Source organism: Ctenocephalides felis, unplaced genomic scaffold (assembly GCF_003426905.1).
Source record: "Ctenocephalides felis isolate EL2017-DRISC unplaced genomic scaffold, ASM342690v1 CF-g0.4_SCAFFOLD_03571, whole genome shotgun sequence".
Taxonomy (NCBI): domain Eukaryota; kingdom Metazoa; phylum Arthropoda; class Insecta; order Siphonaptera; family Pulicidae; genus Ctenocephalides; species Ctenocephalides felis.
The window spans coordinates 48,223,833-48,242,343 of NW_020539725.1; the positions used below are offsets into that span (position 1 = coordinate 48,223,833).

The following is an 18,511-nucleotide window of genomic DNA, read 5'->3' on the forward strand; positions in this document are numbered from 1 at the left end:
GTTTATAAGAAATAAGTCGTTGGGCATCAATTTAATGTCTGTTTAATATTGAAATAATTATTGGAACTGAAATAAATCTTTATTGACAGTTGGTTTCTTCATCATAGTTATACAAAATGGGTTTGACTAAACAATATTTACGCTGGGCATCGGCTGGAAATTTTAATATTATTGCAAGTGCTAGATGCAACATTGTTTTTGTTACTCTTGATGGACAAGAGGGTAGATATGTTGCTGTTGCAGGTTGTGAACACATTCTCATATGGGATTTAAGATTAGGAGAAAAAGTAAATATTTAAAACATGTTATTCTAAAGACATTATGATTTATCTTGTTTTTCTTTTCTTAGCGACAAGTGCTGTTAGGAGAAAAAATAGAAGTGACATTCTTATCTGCTAGTCCAAATAATATTCATCTTGCAGCTGGTTATGCCGATGGTACCATTCAAGTATTTGATTTAAATACTGGTGATGTTGCAACTGTTTATTCAGGTCATAAAAATGCTATTTCCACTTTATGCTATGATGAAATGGGACATAGGCTTGCATCAGGAAGCATAGTACGTCTGATTTTGATTGTTAATAATGAATATAAATGATAATAACCATATAATTTAATTATTAAGTATAATTATATTTTTATGATATGTATTGAAACAATTACAACAATGCATTGCAATCCCAAAGGCTAGGATTTTTGCTTGCTATTTTTATTTTTCTCTAATATTTATTGAATTATAATTATGCTTAGGATACTGAAATAATTGTGTGGGATACTGTGGCAGAGGCTGGACAATGTCGTCTCTCTGGTCACAAAGGAATAGTTACTCAAGTTAAATTTATGAGGGACTATAATATACTTATATCATCTTCAAAGGATACCTTTATTAAATTGTGGGACTTGGAGACTAAAAGATGTTTTAAAACATTGACTGGCTACAGAACTGAGGTTGTTTATATACATGAATTATTTATAATTTGTTTAAATGGTTTCACCATTAATTAAATGATTTTCTACTACTCTCATTTTTATTTAATAAGGTGTGGGCAATGACTTTGATGAAAGATGATAAATATTTAATAACTGGTAGTATTGATTCCCAATTAACTGTTTGGAAAATATCACAGAAGAATGAAGACACAAATATTGAAAATGGTATACAACATCTTTCTTTAGAACCAGATAACCCAGATGCAGAAATAGAGGATAATACTGTGAGTGAAATTTTGACACCATTTTTCTTTGCTAGAGGTAATTTGTTTATTACTTTGTATAATGGATCTGAATATTTTTAGTGCCCAATAGTATGTTCTAAGTTAGGAGTGATTATGAGATCAAGCAAAGGGAGAGTTGTATCATTAGTACCAGATAAAACTGGAAAAATACTTGCATGCCATGGGGTGGATAATACACTAGATAACTTTTACTTTTGTGATGATGAAGAATCAGAGAAAAGGTTGAGAAAACGAAAGAAAAACCGAGAAAAAAAGAAATCGTCAAAGTATGAAGATTTGTGTTAAAAATATGAAATGTTATATTATACATAAACACACATACACACACATGTAACTATTAAATTATTGTTTTAGGAACCCTGAAATGGAGATGGAAATTGAAAACATTGATGCTGAGGAAGTAGATTCGGTAGAACTAGGACTTAAAGATGAAATAAAGAAACTATCATCTTTAAAGGTTGACTATAAAATAAAATCTGTTGATATTGTTCTTGGAAGTGCTGGTGAATTTCGAATAGCGATCATACAAGCAAATAACACTGTGAATATGTATAGATCTAATATTGTTGATAAGCAATCGGTTCCATCAATTTTACGATCAATTTCTTCAATGGGTCATCACAGCGAAGTTAGAGCTGTTTGTTTTAGCTCTGATAATCTTGCTATAGCCTCAGGAAGTGCTGAATCAGTAAAAGTTTGGAATAGGTATTTCATTTTCATTGTTTTTTTTAATTCAGTGATAAAATTGTTTATATATTTGTATTTTAATATTTTATATATTGCCTAATTTCAGAACTTCACAAATCTGTTTGCAGACTATTGAGACTGGTTATGTACTGAGCTTATGTTTTGTACCTGGTGACAGGCATTTATTAATTGGTTTGAAATCAGGCGCATTGCTCATAGCAGACATTGCAGCAGGGGATGTTTTAGAAGAAATACCTGCACATTCTAAAGAATTGTGGTCTATTACATTATTACCGAATATGGTTAGTATTAGTTATAATCTGTTCAATGCAATGTGTATATCTAAATTTTTATTATAAACTGTTTTGAAAGAGAGGTCCAGTGACTGGTGGTGGCGATAATACAGTGAAATTATGGAATTTTGAGTTAATTCAGCCAGAAAATGTGGATGAAAAAGCAGCAAAGGCTAAAGTGCTTTCACTTCTGCATACCAGAACCCTAAAACTTGAAGAATGCGTGCTTTGTGTGAGAGTATCTCAAAATGGAAAATTCATAGCTGTTGCACTTCTTGATTCTACAGTTAAAATATTTTTTCTTGACACTTTCAAAGTATGTTTTCAAATCAGTAATTTAATGTAATATAATATATTACTAATCTATTAATGTTAATTATTTTCTAAACACATATGCTAGGATTTAGTGATATTTTTTGTAATATTATATTTCATTTATGTGATTTTATTTATTTTGTATTACTACTTTTTTAGTTTTATATATCTTTATATGGTCACAAATTACCAGTGCTTGTATGGATATTTCTTCTGATTCAACTTTAATTGCTACTGGGTCAGCAGATCGAAATATTAAGGTAAACTTAAATTTAAATAAATTAAATAAAAATTGATATTATTAAAAATTATCATATAAATTTATTAATTTTCAATTCTAGGTATGGGGTTTAGACTTTGGTGATTGCCATCGCTCAATATTTGCACATGATGATTCTGTAACAGGATTACAATTCGTTCATGGTACACATCAATTTTTCACAAGCGGAAAAGATGGAAAAATTAAACACTGGGATGGTGACACATTTGACAAGATTGCAACATTGCCTGTGAGTATTTCTGAAGTATTATATTATACTATTATATATTAAATTTCAGAAATATTAAATTGAAATGATATAAAATCCTTTTAAGAAGAGTAGAATGTGTAAACAATTAGCATCTTTACTTTTTAAATTCATTATTATTTTAATACTGTCATACAATATTAATAATATTATTTTATCAAAAAAAAAAAAATCTGAAGCAAGGACATATAGGAGAATGTCATGGCCTAGCAGTATCACCAGCTGGTGGGCATTTAGTTAGCTCTGGATCGGATAGAGTGATAAGATTATATCACAAAACTGATGAGACATTGGTGCTTCAAGATGCAGCGGAAGAGGAACGTCAAGCTGAAGAAGATGCATCATTAGCCACAGGGGAGGAAACTGCTGTCCAAGGCTTGCCTGGTTTAAATTTACCTTGTAGAAAAACAGTTGGAAGTGAGAAAGGAGTGAGTAAAAGAATATAAATGAATGGTACACTTCGATAAAATATTTGTGATACTCGATTTGTAAATATTTTACGCAATATTCTAGTTTTGTAGATTAAAATTGAATATATAAGTTCATAATCAATAGCTTATCAGAGCCATAAATTACTATAAAGCGGCTGTAGCAATTTTTAATATACGTTATATATTATAAGTGTTAGGATTAATTTATGATTATAAATTCATTTACATTTAAATTTGTTTGTATTCCAGGCTGAATCCATTTTAGAATGCTTAGAGGTATCAGCAGCATATCAAATAGAATTAGATGAATGTGAGTTACTTCAACAGAAAACTGGAAAGTCTGTGCCAATACCTCAACCGCCACCGTTAATGCTAGCATATAATGTAAACACGCCTCAAGAATTTTTACTAGATACAATCAAAAGAATTCGTAGCAGGTATGAACAGCATAAAAAATATAGCTTCTTTATTATACTAAATTGATTAGTTTATGCAGTAGTATCATACAGGACTATGATTATTTTACAAATACAAATTCTTTTTGTATATAAAACAACGAAATGAATTTCATGAATATTAAAAAAATAAAAATATTTTTATTTTCAGTGATCTGATTGAAACATTACTTATACTTCCATTTTCTGCTGTTACGGATATATTAAAAATGTTGCCTACAATGTTTAATGGTGCTGATATTGAAATATTATGTAAAGTTTCTATATTTTTAATAAAAATTCATCATGCACCCATAGTAGCTAATCAAACTCTGCTTCCTGTGATAAGAAAGTTAGAGAAAAAATTAATGAAATATACTAATGAACTAAGGGTAAGTGTGATAAGAATATTTTTTTCTTATTATTTATTTAAAAATAAATTAATTTATTTATTTTTATTCGAAAGGATATTATTGGCTATAACTTGCATGGACTACAATATATCCAACGAGATATTGAAAATTCGGAGGGAGTGCTTCTATTTAGAGATGCAACTAAAGAAAAAAATATACGAACAAAGAAAACAAGACAAAGAGAAAGAGCTAAGAGAGCTTTTCTTACTTTAAATACATAACCATGATCTACAAACATTTGTAAATAAAAGTGAAAGTAAATATAAACCAATTTATAAAAGAAAGAATTGACTTCATCATTTCAAAATATGTCTTAGTGAATATGTGAAATGTTTAATGCAATAATTAACAACTTTTTTTATGAAAAACTAAGTATGTTCGCAATTTTTACATATATTTTAGAATAAATGTCAAAAATTGATTTATTACTTTTTGACTTACTAAAACATTGATTTTTTAATAAAACCTAAAGTTTATATGCATATGGCAATCAATAAAACTATATTGCTTCAAAAGAATTTCTATCTTAGACTCCGAATAGTAAATAAATAGTTTGGACAACTTGTTAAGTTATTCATGTTTAAAAATATTTTCATATGTTATATATAAGATGCAAAATTGTGTTCCTTTATTAATGTCATTATTATTGTTTTTCTATGAAATTTCTTACATATTATTTATTTAGTCCTATTTTTTTATTGTATTGATTGCCACTGAATGAAGGCTAAGATGCTAGCTGAAACGAATGGATTTTAAATAAATTTCTAAAAACTCTCACGCTATTTTTATTGATAAAACGCCGACTTTTAACTCAAATATATATATATATATATATATATATATTATTATATATATGTATATATAAATTTTACATGAAATAAAAAAAGGAGATTTAAAATCTTTATACAAATTTCTATATAAAAAAATATATAATAATAATTGTTTCAATGAAGTTGGTGTTATTAGGGGATATTGAGCTTTAGAGAATCTGTTATCGTATAAAAGAATAAATATATATGTATATAAACGCAGCCTTAAAAAAAAACGCCTGAATCTTATTTACCTGAAAAAGTATTTTCTTTATTTGTGGCGCTATCTATTAGCATATATGTCTAAATTTCTTATAGTAGTGAGAGCCAAAGATTAAAGATATTGGTGTGAACTGTTTCTCTTAAGTGTTTTCTTTGACTTTGATTGTCAAAAACGTCAAATCAGCTGCGTTGTGCAAAGACATAAATTATAATAATTTACACTGAAATGACAAACAATCAAATAATAATAATTAATTAAACGTGTTTTTTTAATATACAATTTTAACTCTGATTTGTGATATAATTACTGACGTGTACATTCTACAAATGTTAATTTTAATTTATGAAGTGCTATAAAAATCTTAACGTTAGCTATGATTTATTGTAATATATTTCTTAAACGGTAGCAAAATGTGATAACATTAGTCGTCAACTGATCCAGACTACTTATTAAATAATTGATCGTAATGATTTAAGTATTTTGCAAATATGAAATATTTACGTACTCTAGGAATATCAAAGTGGGGTCGAGCCCTATTAGGATTATTTATAGTATGGCTTATTATTATGATTATGGCAGCCAAGCCAATGTTTAATTCTAATAATTCACAAGATCAAGAAGCTAATGAGCGATTATCTCAGGCATTTAGAGAATTAGAACTACTTAAGAAACAAAACTCAGAGTTGAAAAAGCTCTTTACAGAATTTAATTTCAGGCATGTATAATAAGTCATATAAAGATGTATAATTTATATAGATATATTTTCAAAAATCCTTCTTCCTAAATTTGTTTATTTCTATGATGTTCAATAATAATTTAAATCAAATATTATTCAAAAATTAATATTAAATTATTGAAAAATATAAAATAATTTGTGAAAATCGTACAATCAATTTAATTTATTAGGCGTTTGTATAGATTATTAATCAAGTCATTATCATTACTCCGATAATATAAAATAATGAATATTTATATTATAGTGACATTCCAACAGATCCAGAAGTTAAAGAGAAAATATTAAAAGCGTTAAATGACAGAGTAACGGCTGCTGAAGGCATGTTACCAATTGAATATGCTGATAAAATTGAAAATAATAAACAAAATCAAGAAGTTGGAGAACCAAGTATTGAATATGAAATGACTAGAAGACAGGTAAAAAGACTAAATCTTAATAATTTAGAGGATTTAATAAAAAATCACAATTCTAATATAAATAAAATTTATTTTTGCAGATTAAAAATAATATAAAAGAATTGTGGAATTATATAAGTAATGAACTTGGACAACTGCACAAAGCTTCTACTATAAATCGAGAGCAAATTGTAAATTCACTGGTTATGGTAGCTAATAATAAGTGGTGGCTTTTATCTGATGTCGAGAAACTTGCCAAGGTATATGTCAACTTAGTAATAAAAGTTTCCGTTGGAGGTTTGAAAAATGCTGTGACAAACTAAAGCATTTGATAAGCTTTATATAGTGAGACATAATTGTCTTCCCTTTAATAAATTCAGTTATTTCAGGGTGTAGAGCAAGTTTATGAATAAGGCCATGATGTCCAATATATTATCTATATACATATTATTATTTATAAGCAACATTTAAATTAATCAATATATTTATAAATATATAATTATACTTATTTTTAGTATGATGGTTTCAATAACTGGAGAGAGCAAGAGTCTAGAGATTTGTCTGATTTAGTACAAAGAAGATTTCATTATCTACAGAACCCAAAAGACTGTAACACGGCTAAAAAATTAGTTTGCAATTTGAATAAGGTACAGTATTTGATTTTATTATATTTATATTGTGCTAAATCAGTATACTTGATATTCAAGTAAATAATCATTATTCAAATTTATCAGTGGTAGAAAATTTATGTCCATTAATTATTATCAGATAATTTAAATCTATGAATTTTACTACAATTTTAGGGTTGCGGCTTTGGCTGTCAATTGCATCATGTTGCATATTGTTTCATAATAGCTTATGGAACAGAAAGAACTTTAATATTAAATAGTAAAGGCTGGAGATACCACAAAGCAGGTTGGGAAGAAGTGTTTTTGCCTCTATCAGAAACATGTAGAAATGCAGAGGGAACTACACATGGTTCCTGGCCAGGTACTTGTTTGTCAATAATATAAACTTAAATTCATGACTTATCTATTTTAAAATACCTTTTTAATATTTACCGTATATATACCGTTTTTATATTTACAAGAAGAACATTATTAATACTAAAATTATCTATTCTAGGCAAACCTTCTACACAAGTTATTACACTACCAATCATAGATTCCATTTCTCCTAGACCACCATTTTTGCCATTAGCTGTACCGGAAGATCTTGCTGATAGATTGGCTAGATTGCATGGCGATCCTATTGTATGGTGGATAGGACAAATTTTAAAATATTTACTTCGGCCTACCAAAAATACAGAAGATATGATAAAAAATGGCATGGATAAATTGGGTTATGCAAAGCCTATAGTTGGGTAAGTTTCAGTATTGATTAAAAAAACAGTTTCAAAATTTATTATTAATATTTGGGTTTTATTCAATTTTGTAGTATTCATGTGAGAAGAACTGATAAAGTGGGAACTGAAGCTGCTCTTCATAAAGTTGCAGAATATATGACACATGTAGAAGACTGGTACAAGCAGAGAGAAATGTCGGAAAAGGTTGTGCGGAGGGTTTATGTAGCCACTGATGATCCAACGGTAAATAACATATTTTTGATACTTTTGATATTTCATAATTAACCAGAGGAAAAAATAAACTTGATTACAGCAATTTTTAAGTATGACATTATTCTAAAATCTAATCGATCATAAGATTTATTGCAAAAACTTAAAAAATTAATTAATTAATATCTGGATATAATAATAGTTAAGTTTTTGCTTAATAATTCGTTGCAACTTGTCTCATATAACTTTTTAAAATTCTATCCTCAAACTTTATGCCAGCGATGGATAACAAGTCATAATTATGATTGCAATCATACTTGTATACTTGTTTATCTATGATTGCAATTCAATGAATGTTTTTGGGTATTAATGTCAATGAGTATCAGTTGAATCGAATGTGAAATAACGTAATAATAGGACTATTGACATACTTTTAGTGAAAACAAAGTTTCACGTTTCAATGTACAGTGTATCCAAAAAATAATCATCGAATTTACTTTTGAGATAGATATATTTGAGATTGTCTGTAAGCATGATTAAAAGTAATATCAATAGAAATCATCATTATATTTTAGATTTAGTGATTTGTAGTTTTAAGTGTTGTTTATTAGTAGTATTTATTAAGTGTTAGTATTATATTATTAAGTATTATCTATAAATTCTGAAAACATTGATATTTTTCATATTTTCAATTAATACGACATTAAAAACATGGCGCCATCTGCGTTACTAGTGGCTACTAGTTTGTTGCGCGGCATTTTGCTGAACTTCATGTGGCGTGGGATTTCTCAAGAAATGTCAAAATGATAAAAGTATTACGATTATAAATAAGGAAAATAACAATGAAAATTGTGCCGATGTTTTTGTAAACTAATATTAGTCGTGCTTAAAAAAATTAAACTAAATAAAATAATAAAATATAACTAATTTTACGACAGTTGTGATATGCCTAAACAAAAATTATCACAGAAAGAATATCTAAAAAAGTATTTATCAAAAAGTGATGGAACGAAACCGAAAAAAAAGAAGAAACGTTCGAAAACAACAGGTGAAGGACTTAAAATTGTAGATGATGATGAAATTGCACCAGCCAATGGTGCCCAATTTTCCGAAGAAGTACAATTAGATTTATTACTTGCTGATGAAGACGCTCCTCAAGTTGCTGAATTTATTGATGAGTCTAAAGTATTAGCGCGAACTACAGCAAATTGGAAAACTGTAACTGATAGTAAACTTAGTGATGATCGGTGGGGAAAAAAATCCTATCCGGATATAAAAGTTGATGATGATTTAAATTTATCTAGAAGAATTTCTGACAAAAATAGTTCTAATAAGTATAATAGTCTGAATCAGGATTTGGAAGATGATTTAAAGAAGAAAAAAATAGTTTTTCTGATGATATGAGCCCTCCCAGAAAATCTAGAGCAAAAGATCATTTGACACCTCCAAGGAGACACAGAGAGAGTCCTAACAGATCGATGTCAAAAAATAGTGACAATGATTTAAGCCCAACAAGAAAGTCTCATTCTAGAACTCATGATAAAGACGAGTCATCAAAATATAAATATCAGGATAAAGGTAATTCAAGTAAAAAATCTAATAAATCTGATCATGACTTAAGTCCACAACGAAGATCAGAGTATAATAAAGCTTCAAATTCGTCAAAAAAGTTTATTTCTAAAATACATGAGAAAAAAGAATTCTCAAAGCTTGAACAAAATGAAGAAAACGAAAGAAAAAATTCAAGTAAAGATAATTTGGGTGGAAAAAAAAATCATTATTCTGATCTAGACTTGAGTCCAAAACGAAAATACAGGTCAAATTCTGAAATTGACTTGAGCCCACCAAGAGGGTCTGAGAGTAAATCTTCATATAAAAATAAAAATAAGAGTGACTCTGTTCATGATTTAAGCCCACCACGTAAGTATAATTCTAATAAATGTGATAAGGATTTGGAGCACAATGAGTACAAAATTAGGGAATCTAATCACCGAAATAAATATAGTGAAAAATCTAGAAGTTCTTATGCTGAAAATATGTCACCAAGAAGATCTAACGATTTTAAATTTGGAGGAAATAATTATAACCATAAGTTTTCAAATACTACAGGTTCTAGGCATGAAAGAGTTAATTCTAGAAGAAACTCGTCAGATACCGATCAGAGCCCTCCAAGGCGATCTAGGGACTATGAAAAGATATCAAGAAAATCAAAAAGTAATTGTAATGACAGAGATAACTCCAGAGAAAGGTATTCTGATACTGACCAAAGTCCCCCTAGAAAATCTAAACGTAAGAATGATCAAACATCCTCAGAAAAAATGAAAAAAACCCTAGATGGTAAAATTGCTGGTTTGCAAGATGCGAAAAGTTTACGCATTGAAACAGAAAGAATTCGCAAAAAGGAGAAGGATCAGCTGCTAAATATGAATGATGAAATATCAGGTCGATATGCTAAAACAGTTTCCAGGAAATCTGGACGTAAGGAAGAATCCGAAGATGAAGATACAAAAAAAGCCAGACTTGAACGTGAAAGGATTCATAAAGAAAAATACTCACGCTGGGGCAAAGGTTTAAAACAAGTTGAAGAGTTGAAATCTAGAATGGAGGAAGATCTACATGAAATGAATAAACCTTTAGCAAGATACGCAAATGATGATGATTTAGATAAACATTTAAGGGATCGTTTGCATGCTGATGATCCTATGTTGGAATATATACAGCAAAAGCAAATGGAGAAAAATGTTAAAAAAGGAATTCAGGTTAGACCAGAATATAAAGGTGCATACCCTTCAAACAGGTTTGATATTAAACCAGGATACAGATGGGATGGTGTTGACAGGGGTAATGGTTATGAAAAACAATGGTTTGAAAAAATGAATGCGAAAAAAGCTGATGAAGACGAGGCTTATAAATGGAGTACCGAAGATATGTGAATTAAATAATATATGGTTATGTTTACTTCATATACTTACTTCAATTTTAATTTGTATGATAAAGATTGATTTGAATATATTTTTATTAAAAATATGATATTCATTATTATTTATTTACTTATTGACTTATAATTGAATTAAAAACATTTGTTACATGAGCATTTACTTGGGCATTACTAATAGTACGTAGTAATTGTAGACAGACCCCATTTCTTAGTTAAGATTGATTCAATTTTTGACATGACATGGCACATTTAAATATGTTATCGGATTACCAAAAATATATTTGCTTGCATGGACCATCAGTAAGATATTTTGCTCTATGAACTATCTATGGTATTGCTTACTAAGATATACAATATCAACTAAGAAGATCAATAAACATTGTAAATTTTTTCTAACTAATACTTGTCATCAGGTTATAGAAGAAATTAGGCAAGATTATCCCGATTACATCGTTATTGGCGATCCATCTATATCTCGATCAGCATCAGTAGCATCACGCTATAGTGACGAGTCTTTGCGTGGCATCGTTCTGGACATTATTTTGTTAGCACGAAGTGATCATTTGGTATGCACCTTCAGTTCTCAAGTTTGCAGGGTCGCTTATGAAATAATGCAGACTATGCATACTGATGCTTCAGACAGGTAAATATAAACAAATGATAAATAGAAATTTCTTGATATCCGATTGACAACCACATAAAAGAGTTTTAGCACAAATGAAATTTTTTATAATCTACTTTTTTTTTTTGAATTATAGGTTTTATTCTTTGGACGATATTTATTATTATGGAGGACAAAGCTCACACACTCGTGAAGCCGTTTTACCGCACGAACCTGTGCGCAAAGGAGAGTTGCACCTGAAACCTGGTGATATCATCGGTAGGTTCATATTTGGCTTACTTATTTTTTATTCAGAAGTGCTGAATATATTTCATAAAATTGTTCGAAAAATATTACTTGGGAATCGTGTGATTAGTTTTAGGCAAAGATTGTAGGGTATATTATATTTAATAAAATTTTTAGGTGTCGCTGGCAATCATTGGGACGGTTTCTCCAAAGGGACGAATTTTAGAACATCACAGTTAGGTCTATTTCCAAGTTTCAAAGTTCGCGACGTAATGCATACGGCGCGGTTTCCTACATATCCCAATGTTAAGCTGAAATAAACATGGTAAGATTAGATTAGAAATTGAGGAGCTGTGTTTATGTATATGCCGTGTGATTTTTTCATTTTATTAATTTTGTGGTGTATTTGGATCTATATATATATATGTATATATATATATATATATATATATATATATATATATCCAAATATATACGTATGTGATTGAATTCTTGTAGTGCGTAACATCAAGTAAAAAGGAAAAACTGAAGATTTTTACAACATCTTTATTATTCCATATGTTTCCACATAACATTTTACGTCATCGTCAGTGCACTATGGTTATGAACTTTTTATAAGAAAACTAACACATAATATTTGTGTCATTTTTCTTCTAAAAAGTTCATACTGACTGATGATGACATAGAATTTTACGTGGTATCGCTTGGAATAATAAAGATGTTGTAAAAATCATTACTTTATCCATTTTACTTGATGTTATCTTTCAAGAATTTAAACATACATTTTAACATAAATTTTAACTACTTTTAACATATAAATATATATAACATTTTGATTGCATGAACATTTGTTGAAAACATGACAGATTTAATATATTTTCTTTAAAACTATTACATTGATTGATAAATTTTAAAAAATATGCCATATTTCAGTATATTTATTATGTAACATAAATGTCAGCAATTAAATTTTATATTCAAATTTTTAAACATATAAATGTGAATTAACTGTTCAAGGAACCTCAAAGTATAAAAAAATTATTCAAATTTTACAAGAATTTGCCAAATTAGATTCATAATATGGAGAATTCAGAACATTTATAACTATAATTAATTTTATTTATAATATTTATCATATTACACTTTTTTTAATTGTTTATAACTTTTTAAACTATATTAAATAAGATTTAATATATATGAAAAATCTTTTAAACGTATGTATTAAATAGTTTCCTATGAATTTGACAATACTTTCATAATAATTATGAGACATTTTGTATTTTATATAAGTATTTACATTTATTTGTTTGCTGAATGTTATTATATTACAATTTTGCATCACAATTTATCTAGTTTTAAATATATTTTTTGCTCATTTCTTATCAATTACAGCCAGTTTACTTTAAATTCCAATAAAAATATTTTACAATTACAATTAATTAATAATTTTGTAAATTAAAATAATATATTAATATAATATTTTAATTTACAAAATTGTTTAATAATAATTATTAGATGCGCTGCAATTAGTTTACAAATCTAAAATTTTAACATCACTTATTTGTGGTATTTTTATTTTGCAATTGATTTGCATTTTACCAAAAAATTAAATTACTATTTCTGTATCAAATGTACCTTACATTGAAAACTTTTATTTAAATAATTTATGGAATAGTTTTTATGATCTTATGTAATGCTTGCCCTAATTATTTTATTTTATTTCTACACTTTTAAAATATGTACTATTAGTACAGAACTGTAACTTCTGTGACATACAATAGTATAAATATTTTAGTTGAATATTTATTATTGATGATTTACCTATTTATTCTTTACAAAGGAAATTCAATATATATTTTGTTCACCCTGTTGTTTGAGGGTATATATTGGGGCCTAATTTAAATATTTCGTAATTTTAATGTAAATTTTATAACTTTATAATATATAAATATAAGTAGAAAGACATTTTATGTATATATGTGTATGTATATAAATGTGCATTTATGTAATATTTAAGCAACTATTTTTACCATTGTGCAATAGAAAATAAAATACCCAGCAAGATGCAACTGATTTGAAATGACAGCTAACTGTCAAGTTTTTTTGTGAAAAAGAACCTATTTGTCATGAGCAAATGAATTATTTAAAAGTGTAAACTTGCCAATATTAAAACTATTTATTTCATTTGATAAAAATTATTATTTGTTATATCTGTTACTAATTGCAGCAGTTTTTGCATAGTGTTGGGTACTTTATTCATGTAATTAAGTATTTATGTACATATATGTGGATATGTGAAATGCAGCAGCATACCATTTATATTTGAAGAAGAAATGTCTTCTGTATTAATTATAGAGAATTTGAAGACAAATTGAATCAATGTGCCAAGGTTTGTAAGACTTGACCAATGTTCAAATTAAATTTTCATTTAAATCAGAACTCTGTTTTATTATATTTTTATTTATTAGCCTCAGGTTTACTCGCCTGGGATATTGATGCAAATTTGCATGACAACGGAATTGATAGAAGGAACACAACCCTTATAATATTATAGTACTAATAATGATTTTGCTGCTAGGTACTTGTGCTGCTAACTATACGCACGTACGATGATAAGTGGTTTGATTATAAAAATTAATTGCAGTATATAAAAATTGGATGTGTTCTATTGACAGTTAAGGGGTTTGTTTCCTATCAACTCTGTCACCATGCAAAGTTTCACAAAAAAAACACAGACTAGTAAATCTGAAATTCTTCTCGTAGTAGTTCTGATTAAAAAAAATAATTTAACTAGTCGTACGTGGCATTTTGTCCTAAGGCAACTTGCATGAAGTTTCCGATATGTGACAATTCATAAGTGATTCATAAGTAGCAGTTTATTTAATATGTACAAATTTTCCATACATCTAAGTTATTTTTGAGCCTAACACATAGACACAGAGTATTTTCTAAAATCTAGGGCTATTGATCCAATCTTCAATTAATATTTATGATAAAACCACTTGTTGCAGGTCCCCAATATTTTAGTTTGTTTAATAAGACCAGAATTTACAACTCCATACATGGTTTTATTGAAATCGACAAAATAATTTTAACGATTATTTTTGAATTTATTATACCTTTGTTATTAGAAATAAATAAAAAAAATGTTAAAGTTGCATTGAATACCCCCCAACGTATAGAGGGTGTTCAAATTACCATTCCCGATTTGAAATAATAGAACAGAGGCTATCGTTAGTATATTTTATTGTAAAGAGCATACAGAAGAAATTTTTGACTTTTTGTTATATTCTGTATTATTTATATCATTCGTCTCATTTTGTTGTGCGGCATTAATTATTGTTCCTTCATTTTCACTTTGAACAATCTTGTTCTGTGTTAATATCAAGTTTTTTTCAATTAATTGGAATCCGTGGTATGCTGCTATGACATCATGGAAAGCCGAGGTTATCTAAAAATTAATAAATAGAAATGAATTTAATTGCTAATAAATTATCTATAAAGTCTTACCCCATCGCCGCTTTTGGCAGATAACAAATAATCCTGAATAGCGTGTTTTTTGCAAAACGATTCTGTTTTATCCAAGCGAACTGCTCGTTGATGTTCTAAATCATCTTTAATAATAAATATATAAATAATAATTGATTAATAAGTGTATACTTATATAATCAAATAATAATATAATCAGACGTCTGATTATATTAAATATAGTACTATATTTCGGACACTTTCAATACAGCATTTCATTCCAACTGCTGCCCACGAAACTATGCATATTTAATATTTTCTTATTTGAAAAAAAAAACTTAAGTTAAATCTTCGCATCATGACATGTAAAGTTAAATCTTCGCTTCATGGCATGTAATTGTATAAGTGAAGAGAAATAAAAGAGCAATTAACAAAATAATATATTTCAATCTCATTAGCTTTATAACTTACTTTTATTTCCCAAAACTGCATAAAATATGTTCTTTCCAACATTTTGATTTTTAGCGAGTTCAATCCATTTAGACAAATTTTCAAAGCTCTTCATGTTGGTTACATCATACACCAAAATGATAATCTAGAAAGTTGATTGATTGAATAATGTATCATTTAGTGAAATCTCTTTAAAAATTTAAAATTAAGAAGTGGACTTTTTTGTCCTAAGCTTATCATCCCGTAAAATCCATTTAAAATCAAGAACAAAATAGTAGTTCTTTTTGCTTCTTATTGTAAGATATAAGAGGACCAAAAGAATTCTTGATGAACAATGATAAGCTTACATATCGATTGTGGTAGGTCTCAAAGAAGAGAATTAAAGAAAAAACTATCGACAGTTTTTTTAAAAATTCAAAAGCTAAAAGGGCACAAAAGGAAGTAGTACAACTCTGATAATAACTTATTTTGTAAATCAGTAATATTTTTTTTAAATGTCCTAATTATATGTAAAATATATCTTATTTTCTATGACCACATTTCATACTGCAGAAGGAATTAAAATTAATTTCATGTATTTGTATAGAAAAACGCTTTTCGCACAACGAGCTTTCCCCCGGAACGTGTTAAGTACGTAATGCGGGATATCTGTAACTAACTGTAGTTAGTTTTCACAGTATAATAACTAAAAGTGAAATTGGGCCTTTCTGCCCTGATCTATCCTATTACCCTATGCAATTTTTATATTACTTAATATAAAAATTGCATAGGGTAATAGCATAGATCGGGGCAGAAAGGTCCAATTTCACTTTTAGTTCTTATAACCTAGGTTATCTATTTAAACTATATCATACATTGGCTCCGTGCAAATAGCTAGCAAACATCTTCGTTCCCTTCGAACATTTTCCTCCAATATCACATATTTTCAATGATGTCCTTAATTCTTTATTCTTATTTTTCACGGGATCCTTGCATTGTAGAACGATTTCTTCGCGTATATAGAAATCGACACCAGCCGTCGGGGTGACTTGCTCATTGAAGCAGGAATTCTCGACACAATACCGACGAATTAGACTAGTCTGATAAAAAAATTACAAAATGATTTTTTTTTTTGAACTCTGTTTTATTCAGCAATACATAAAGATTCCTATGAGCTAAATTGGCAATCTTCGGGAGCGAAACCTAAGAAGAACTCCAATGAGATCTTCTTAGTTTAGAAAAAAAATAATATGAATCTAATTAGATTCTTGCCGATGAGTTACAAAATATATTAAAATAACTTGGACAGATAATTCTCATTTATTCTAATATTTTATTCGTGCAACAAACCACAAAGTATAATAATTTACTGTAGGTTTGATCTAAAATATTGAAACATTTAAAAATAGAGAATAATTTTTTGAATACCTACACAAATCACATTTACGTTTTTGAGTTATTAAAATTACAAATTTGGTACATATTTTTAACTATCAGAAGATTTCTCGAAACAGTAATTAAATTAAATATAATCATTAGATCTAGAATTAAATAAATTAATTAATGATATTTAACTTCCCGCAGGGTAAGATAATGTAATCGCAAAAAAATCGAAATTAAAAAAAAAGGTTTTTGTACATTTTGTGCTCAAAATGTGGATATATATGTGGATGTGTATTTGTGTATATAAGTGTGTGTGTGCAGATACAAATTTTTGTCGAAGATTTCGGGAACCTTGTTAACCGATTTGGATAATTTAAAAAACATTCGATTTGTATTGATAAGGAAGCGTACTGATTAGTTTTTGGCGAAGGCAGGTCTAGCCGTTCCGAGAGATATGGGGCAAAAAGCGCCAAAAATGGGAACTCAGTTTTTAAAAGAACGGAGCGTCCGATTTTAATAATTCAAATAAAATTTACTTGTATTGACAAGATGAAGAACTGATTAAATTTCTGGGAAGGCAGGTCCATCGGTTATGGACTCTCAATAAAATTAAGTTAAAAAAATGTCATTTGGCAGTCGAAAATGTTTATTGGACATATGTACATCCAATTATCAGATATTTTATAGAGATTTATAATAATGTATACACATTTTATATAATTTTTTTTTTTGGGTTCCGTACCAAGATTTTTGATTACGGTACGGAAAGTTCCAGCAATTTTCCTTAAGGCACGATGCCATGCACCCCACTAGTTAATAAAGAAATTATATAAATAAGATGTGTTTGAGCTTGATATTTAAATTTAAATTATATCCATAAAAGATAAAATTGATTATGAGTATGAGTTAAAGAATTATCTCACCAGTGATATCCCTGTCTGAATAGGCGCTCATTTACTCATAAATAATTATATTAATTAGTAAATTTAAAATAGTTATTACTTGATTTTCGGGAACTTAAATTTTAATATAAAATAATTTTCTAATTTCGTTTAATTTTTTTATTCAATTTTTTGAGAATAGTCTTGAGGCGATCTTTACTTTTTTAACATAATTTTTTACAATATATGTATTTTATTTAACTAATGTGAAACTAATGGACAATATGTAATGGGCGTGAAAGAGTTTTCAATTAAGCATTTATATTATTATTAATTATGTTTTTATCATTGAGTATTGTTTAAGTTATTTCTGAAGCATACAAACGATAGTAACTTCGGTTGAGATTTTTTTCTATTTAAATCTAGTTTAATTAATTCACCTTTCCAGTATTAGAATCGCCAATGACACAAACTTTCTGCTGACCGTGAAATTCATCTTCAGAATCTGACAT

The 18,511-nt window shown here is 28.1% G+C and overlaps 4 protein-coding genes across 4 annotated transcripts; 3 read left to right on the forward strand and 1 right to left on the reverse strand.

Moving 5' to 3' along the window:
- Window positions 1-59: 59 nt before the first annotated feature.
- Window positions 60-4,616, forward strand: LOC113384937 (WD repeat-containing protein 3-like). Its single transcript, XM_026622715.1, is given in 15 exon segments — window positions 60-287; window positions 350-559; window positions 751-948; window positions 1,041-1,214; window positions 1,296-1,515; window positions 1,640-1,940; window positions 2,029-2,224; window positions 2,295-2,531; window positions 2,690-2,723; window positions 2,726-2,790; window positions 2,872-3,039; window positions 3,237-3,485; window positions 3,738-3,925; window positions 4,095-4,314; window positions 4,389-4,616. Coding segments are annotated over 15 exon segments (2,799 nt in total). The 5' UTR covers window positions 60-116; the 3' UTR covers window positions 4,557-4,616.
- Window positions 4,617-5,690: 1,074 nt separating this feature from the next.
- LOC113384967 (alpha-(1,6)-fucosyltransferase-like) lies at window positions 5,691-12,208 on the forward strand. The gene is made up of 10 exons (XM_026622746.1): window positions 5,691-6,082; window positions 6,348-6,519; window positions 6,600-6,758; window positions 7,014-7,145; window positions 7,302-7,488; window positions 7,624-7,861; window positions 7,936-8,086; window positions 11,405-11,634; window positions 11,750-11,871; window positions 12,016-12,208. The coding sequence occupies exons 1-10, from the start codon at window positions 5,856-5,858 to the stop codon at window positions 12,156-12,158; spliced, it is 1,761 nt and encodes a 586-aa protein (XP_026478531.1). The 5' UTR covers window positions 5,691-5,855; the 3' UTR covers window positions 12,159-12,208.
- LOC113384968 (BUD13 homolog) lies at window positions 9,316-10,986 on the forward strand. Its single transcript, XM_026622747.1, has one exon. It carries the CDS (start codon window positions 9,454-9,456, stop codon window positions 10,984-10,986), a length of 1,533 nt encoding a protein of 510 aa, XP_026478532.1. The 5' UTR covers window positions 9,316-9,453.
- Window positions 12,209-15,082: 2,874 nt separating the features above from the next.
- On the reverse strand, window positions 15,083-18,511 carry LOC113386180 (ras-related protein Rab-28-like). The gene is made up of 5 exons (XM_026623977.1): window positions 18,440-18,511; window positions 16,611-16,835; window positions 15,778-15,901; window positions 15,349-15,452; window positions 15,083-15,289 (listed from the first exon to the last, which is right to left on the reverse strand). The coding sequence occupies exons 1-5, from the start codon at window positions 18,509-18,511 to the stop codon at window positions 15,083-15,085; spliced, it is 732 nt and encodes a 243-aa protein (XP_026479762.1).

Bases quoted from the DNA above. Each gene is read 5' to 3' on its own strand.
- LOC113386180 (XM_026623977.1), bottom strand. From the start codon at position 18,511: ATGTCAGATTCTGAAGATGAATTTCACGGTCAGCAGAAAGTTTGTGTC. The intron at 15,902-16,610 runs GTATGATATAGT...TCAACTTTCTAG, and splicing joins GCTATTTGCACGGAGCCAAT to ATTATCATTTTGGTGTATGA. The intron at 15,290-15,348 runs GTAAGACTTTAT...ATTAATTTTTAG, and splicing joins CTGCCAAAAGCGGCGATGGG to ATAACCTCGGCTTTCCATGA.
- LOC113384967 (XM_026622746.1), top strand. From the start codon at position 5,856: ATGAAATATTTACGTACTCTAGGAATATCAAAGTGGGGTCGAGCCCTA. The intron at 6,083-6,347 runs GCATGTATAATA...TTTATATTATAG, and splicing joins TTTACAGAATTTAATTTCAG to TGACATTCCAACAGATCCAG. The intron at 7,146-7,301 runs GTACAGTATTTG...CTACAATTTTAG, and splicing joins TAGTTTGCAATTTGAATAAG to GGTTGCGGCTTTGGCTGTCA.
- LOC113384968 (XM_026622747.1), top strand. From the start codon at position 9,454: ATGAGCCCTCCCAGAAAATCTAGAGCAAAAGATCATTTGACACCTCCA.